Below are 6,474 nucleotides of genomic sequence, written 5' to 3' on the forward strand. Positions count from 1 at the left end.
AGATTCTACATTATTCTTTAGCATTGCATAGTATTCCATTGTGTGAATGTACCAAAGTTTGGTTATCCATTCCTCAGTTGTTGGACATCTAGATTGTTTCTATACAAGTATATCTTGTTTTTATAAAAAACAGCAGTATGCTATAAAAGATTTATATTTTAATTAGGAATTATTTATTATGACTAATACGTAGTAGAGTCTTTAAATCTTTTGTTGTCATCTTCCCTTCGCCCTCCCTTTTTTTTTTTCATTTCTTTAGAAAGGTGCAAAATTCCTTAGTGATGCAGAGGTCATCCGCTTAGTCAATGCCAAGCATATCCCAGCTTACAAATTGGAAACTCTGATGGAAACCCATGAACGAGGTGTATCTATTCGCCGACAGATAATTTCCAAAAAGCTTCCAGAGCCTTCTTCTCTCCAGTATTTACCTTACAGGGACTATAATTATTCCTTGGTAGGTTATTAGTTTTCTTATTAGAGAGTGTTTGCTTTGTAACTTTTTAATCTTTTTTCTTGACCAGTCTTTGATGTGTAAATAGTTTTGTAATTCACTTTTTATTTTAATGTATTTGTATTCTGCTTATGATGTCAATTATGACTCCTGTAGACCCCAAATGTTACAGATTACAACTGTCCCATAGAGTTTTCTTGGCTGTAATTTTAAATATTTTAAATATTTTTTAAATTTTAAATATTCTTTCTGCTGTTGTTTACAGTCATTACTCAAATACTAGTATTTTAAATACTTGTAAAGGATAAATTAAAGAACCATTTTTGGAAAAATATACTTAATGATTAAGTTTGAAGAAAGTCATTAATAATGAGGTCTGAGATGAGTTACTGTGTATTTACAATATAGATTGTTATTTTGTTATTTAATCCCTGACTTTACCTTTTAGGTGACGGGAGCTTGTTGTGAAAATGTTATTGGATATATGCCCATCCCTGTTGGAGTGGCAGGACCTCTGTGCTTGGATGGGAAAGAATTTCAGGTTCCAATGGCAACAACAGAAGGTTGTCTTGTGGCCAGCACTAATAGAGGCTGCAGAGCAATAGGTGTAAGTTGGTGTTTTTATTTATATTTATAGAAATTATATTTATTATACATATATATATATATATATATTAGGCAAGGCAACAAGAAGAGATTTGGGGACAAAGACACCTTTTGGGACAAGGAGAAGTGTTCTCAAAGTTAACATGTGCTTCTGTACCATATGCTACATAGCTTGGTGGAGGTGCCAGCAGCCGAGTCCTTGCTGATGGCATGACTCGTGGCCCAGTGGTACGTCTTCCCCGTGCTTGTGACTCTGCAGAAGTGAAAGCCTGGCTTGACACACTTGAAGGGTTCACAGTGATGAAGGAGGCATTTGACAGCACCAGTAGGTATGTAAGTGGGTTAAATGACTGATATTAATGCTTGTTTGGGAAAATAAGAATGTGGATCTAAATGAATACATCCATAGAGGTAAATTAGGGGAAAAAAAAGTATAAACTAGTAAGTTTGTGTATTGGTTTTAGAAGGCTCACTTGGATTAGATTGTTACTTTGCCTCAGGGGAGTTTTGATTTAGAATTACAAGGCATTATTCAGTTGATTAGAGCAGAAAGATTTTTCCCAAGCAGGATATAAGTAGTGTACTTGATTTACTGAATGGAGAAAGTTGAATTTAACAAAGATGAATAATGAATTAAATGAGACCCTAGTATAGTTCATGCTAGTGGCATAGTGCCTAAGGCATTTGACTGCTAACCAGAAGGCTGGCGGTTCAAACCCACCAGCCACTCCTCAGAAGGAAGGCTGGGCAATCTACTTTTGTAGTGATACTGCCTCGGGAACTCGAGGGGTCGCTGTGAGTCGGGTTCGACTTGATGGCAGTGAGTTTGTTTTTTTGGCAGTGCATTGCATTGTATTTTGCGTTGAAATGGCTATCTGTAGCTCCCTCTTGTGGCACTGAAAAATGAAACTGTTGGCATAGTATCCCCAATAGGTTATTTAGTTGATGATGATGCACTTAATAAGTAATCTCATGGACTTTCCCTTTTGTGTAAAATGAGGTGACCGAACTTGATTTTAAGGTAACTTCTTTCTTCTTTAAAAAAATAAAATAAAATAAATCTTTTGCTAATAGATTTGCACGTCTACAGAAAATTCATTCAAGTCTGGCTGGACGCAACCTTTATATTCGTTTCCAGTCCAGGACAGGTGATGCCATGGGGATGAACATGATTTCGAAGGTGAGCATGGATAGACTATATCTGAAAGGATATATAGAATTTGTAAGAGTGGTGGTCCCAGGAGATGGTGAACTGGGTGGCAGGAGATGGGTGGGAGTGCACTCTTTTTTTACTTTATAGCCTCTATATAAAGTATCATGTACATATATTACTTGTTCAAATAGTCAATTCATGAAGAATTTTTTTATTGAAAAGTAGATATTAGTTGATGTTACATAATCAGGCATTTATTTATTGTTTGTACTTCATATATTTAATTTAGGTTTGGCATTTGTTCTGGTTTCCTAGTGCTGCTCTGACAGGAATATACCACAAAAGGGATGGCCTTAACAAACAGTAGCTTATTCTCTTACAGTTTGGAGGCTTTAAGTCCGAGTTCAAAGTCCCAGGCTTTAGGGGCTGGGTGAAAGCCTGGAAAGCCCCTCGACCTTGAGCTTTATCTCTGCCTCTTGCTCCCGGTCCACTGAAGCTAGAGGCACCTCTTCACTCAGGCAGCTACTGGCTGCAGAGGCTAACAGGCCCGGGATTGACAAATAAAATGGCACAGTCCTGATGTTACCAACCACATGGCAGGCCATTAATTCAAGTCCATTGAAAGTTCCAAAGTCGGCAGAGCATGGCAGGCTACTGAAGAATGACACAGCTACATGCAGGGTTCAAGCATGTCATAAGCTAGAGACCGTTCCCAAAGCTGCTGCTTATATACAGGAAGCAAACCACATCCCTAAGGCAGCTGCTCAGCTCCTTGTGTTAGATCCCACCATGGAGTTGATTGTCAGTCTCATCATGGGGAATAACTACCATCAGCTGCCCAGCCACTCAGCCAGGTCCAGCCAAGTTGACATGCCACTTTAACTACCACAGCATTATATGTATATTCTGGGTCCTCTCAGAAGGGTTGAGAAGAGTGTTAGGGTTAACATTTCGAAATTTTGTCCTATAAACCTTGAAGCTGACCTCTTCCAGAGACTTTCGGACATGTATTTAAGAGGCGGGAGTCCCTGGTTGATACAGTCAGTTATTTCACTCAGTTGCTTACCAACACATTGGGGTTTGAGTCCACCCATTGCCTCAGAAGAAAGGCTTGGTAATCTGCTTCTGAAAAATCAGCCATTGAAAACCATGTGGAGCACAGTTTTACTCTGATACACTTGAGGTCACCATGAATTGGAATTGATTCAGTGACAACTGGTTTGTTTGTTTTGTTTATTTTTTAATTTAAGAGGCCAGCTATTGTTCATGTAATGGTCTCTTTACTTACATCTAAGAAGATTGTATATGGCCTGCATTTTATTCTGCTCATATTCGGTTATCTATAGATAGAATATAAAACATTAAAATCAGTTGAGCTTTTTATTTGTTATGAAATGACTATCTGCATCTCCTTCACTGACAACAGAATGAGATAGATAGTTGGCTAGTCAGGCTAACAGTTTATTTTGTCATTTACCTGTTCATAAGGACTATTGGTAAAGAGAGAGTATAATGATTAAATGCTTAAGCTTTAAAAAGTGTTGATGAGTATGTTTTTGAGAATTGAGGTATGAATTGTTAATTTCAGTTAATTGGAAGTCACTGGAAAGTTTGTTTATATTTTATGTGATGTAAATCATGACAACTTGTCACTGCTGTCGAGGCTGACTTTAACAACTACTTCTATGTTTTGGCTTGGTAATTTGTGGTTTTAGGTAACGTTTTAATGAATGGAAGATGGAATTTAAAACATGTTGAAATGGATAGAGTTAGTTCTCAGTGACGAATGATTTTTTCTTATATTTTCACTGATTATTTTTTAATATGTGCATTCTCATTTTTGTATTCTTAGTTACTATTCATGAATGTCTACAGAGAACTTGGTTCTTATTGAAAGAAACACATTAGGAATCTACATGTAATTGAGAAATAACGTAACACTAATGGTTAATAAAACAGCTGTTACTTTTTTGCGCATTTTCTATAAAGCATAATTATTGTAATTAGAAATAAATACATAGCTACAAATAAAAGCTTTCTGATCTATAATGATAGATACTTTATGAGTCTTACTAACAACTTACTTGCTTTTTTTTGTTGTTGTTCTTAATAGGGTACAGAGAAAGCACTTTCAAAACTTCACGAGTTTTTCCCTGAAATGCAGATTCTAGCAGTTAGTGGAAACTATTGTACTGACAAGAAACCTGCTGCTATAAATTGGATAGAGGGAAGAGGAAAGTCTGTTGTTTGTGAGGCTGTCATTCCAGCCAAGGTTGTCAGAGAAGTGAGTGAGCAGATGTGTATTTTATTTTGTTAATTTTCCATTAGATTAAAAAATAGGGGAAAGGGGCATTAACATTTTAATCAAAGCTTATTATGTGGGAGTATTTTACATTAAAGATGACTCTTTTCTCTTACCTTGCCCATCTGTCTGTATGTGGCATTACAGTCACACTCTTTACTCTCTTTATTGAGGACAGGGCCTTCAAGTCAGGCCACATCTTAACTCTCTTGTTTTCTGGGAGTACAGAAAGATAGCTCTTGGTAACACTCCTCTGAATCCCCTGGGGGACAGAGTGAAACGTACACAACTCTGCTTCCTAGGTATTGAAGACTACGACAGAAGCCATGATTGAGGTGAACGTTAATAAGAATCTGGTGGGCTCTGCCATGGCTGGGAGCATAGGTGGCTACAATGCGCATGCTGCCAATATCGTAACTGCTATCTATATCGCTTGTGGGCAGGTGAGGTCTCCAGACTCCTTCTCTTCTGTTCTGTGGTGCTAAGTGAGGGAAGTATATTTTATATTTTTTCTTTTTTATTATTTTCCCCAGGATGCAGCACAGAATGTTGGTAGCTCAAACTGTATTACTTTAATGGAAGCAAGTGGTCCCACAAATGAAGATTTGTATATCAGTTGTACCATGCCATCTATAGAAATAGGAACCGTGGGTGGTGGGACTAACCTGTTACCTCAGCAAGCCTGTTTGCAGGTACGAAGCATTAGGCACAGAGTTTCATGATCTCAAACTTAGTTCTGATTCCCTGGGATTCTGTTTCTACCTGACACCACATAGCACTCACATGAGTATGTTGCAGCTGACCTTTTGATGCTTTTATTTCCCACCAGCCTAATCCATTGTGCCCAAATAAGCATGCTTAGCATATATTTAAGAAATTCAGAAAGTAGAGGAGGAGAGCATATGTTGAACAGTTCTGTTTGTCAGATCTTGTAAATTTACTACTTCGGTGGAGTCTAGTTTTCTTCCGATGCCATTGTAGTTGCTCTTATTTTAGTTGAGTTATTAGCACCAAATTGTTGTGCATGATATTAAGGATAAACCTGCTGTTTCTCTCTGGCTGCAGATGTTAGGTGTTCAAGGGGCAAGTAGAGAGAATCCGGGAGAAAATGCCCGGCAGCTTGCCAGAATTGTGTGTGGTACAGTAATGGCTGGGGAGTTATCACTGATGGCAGCACTGGCAGCAGGACATCTTGTCAGAAGTCACATGATTCATAACAGGTAAGATTTAAGAGACATAGTAAACATGTTTTCCCTCTACAGACATAACCTCGTTTTACTGTGCTTCAGTTTATTGCACTTCACAGATACTGCCTTTTTTTAATAAATTGAAGGTTTTGGCGACACTGTTGAGCTAGTCTGTCACATTTTGATAATTCTCAGGATATTTCACACTTTTTTATAATGTTGCTGCACACTCAACAGACTACAATATATTGTAAACATAACTTCTATATGTACTGTGAACCAAAATACTTGCTTTATCATGGTGGTCTGGAACCAAATCTACAGTATCTTGAAGTTTGCCTACAGTTTTTTTTTTTTTCTTTTTTTAAGTATGCAGTATAAAAGCTTATTCAGATAAATAGTGTGAACTTCAAACTCTGTTGCTGATATCTTACCTATCACTGCTTTGTCGTCTTCTGCTACAGGTCAAAGATAAATTTACAAGACCTCCAAGGAACTTGCACAAAGAAAACAGCTTGAATAGCTCAACTCTTCCGAACTGACACGTGGGCACTTGGTTCTAAAGGACTAACATAAAATCTGTGAATTAAAAAGCTCAATGCAGTATTTGTTGAGGATGAATAGGCATGATCAGTGAGACAACTGCTTGGTTTTGGGATCTTTCAGAGAGGTCTGAGGTCCTCCTTCCCGTGACAGCCCTCAGATCTGAAAACACTTCAGTCTTTACGTGCTTTGTTTCTTGAACGATCTCAACGTGGATATTACTGTGCTTTAA

The 6,474-nt window shown here is 37.7% G+C and overlaps 1 protein-coding gene across 1 annotated transcript in view; it reads left to right on the forward strand.

The window, feature by feature from the left end:
- Nucleotides 1–6,218, forward strand: part of HMGCR (3-hydroxy-3-methylglutaryl-CoA reductase) — a 19,499-nt gene extending 13,281 nt beyond the window's left edge. The window contains exons 11-19 of the mRNA XM_007943350.2: nucleotides 260–454; nucleotides 900–1,058; nucleotides 1,229–1,386; nucleotides 2,132–2,237; nucleotides 4,324–4,494; nucleotides 4,815–4,955; nucleotides 5,046–5,204; nucleotides 5,578–5,732; nucleotides 6,164–6,218. Coding sequence (XP_007941541.1) covers nucleotides 260–454; nucleotides 900–1,058; nucleotides 1,229–1,386; nucleotides 2,132–2,237; nucleotides 4,324–4,494; nucleotides 4,815–4,955; nucleotides 5,046–5,204; nucleotides 5,578–5,732; nucleotides 6,164–6,218 — 1,299 coding nt within the window. The remainder of the gene's footprint in view (nucleotides 1–259; nucleotides 455–899; nucleotides 1,059–1,228; nucleotides 1,387–2,131; nucleotides 2,238–4,323; nucleotides 4,495–4,814; nucleotides 4,956–5,045; nucleotides 5,205–5,577; nucleotides 5,733–6,163) is intronic.
- The last annotated feature ends 256 nt before the right edge of the window (nucleotides 6,219–6,474 follow it).

The sequence above is a fragment of the Orycteropus afer genome, unplaced genomic scaffold (assembly GCF_000298275.1).
Source record: "Orycteropus afer afer isolate SDZICR_OR568_19922 unplaced genomic scaffold, OryAfe1.0 scaffold00104, whole genome shotgun sequence".
NCBI lineage: Eukaryota > Metazoa > Chordata > Mammalia > Tubulidentata > Orycteropodidae > Orycteropus > Orycteropus afer.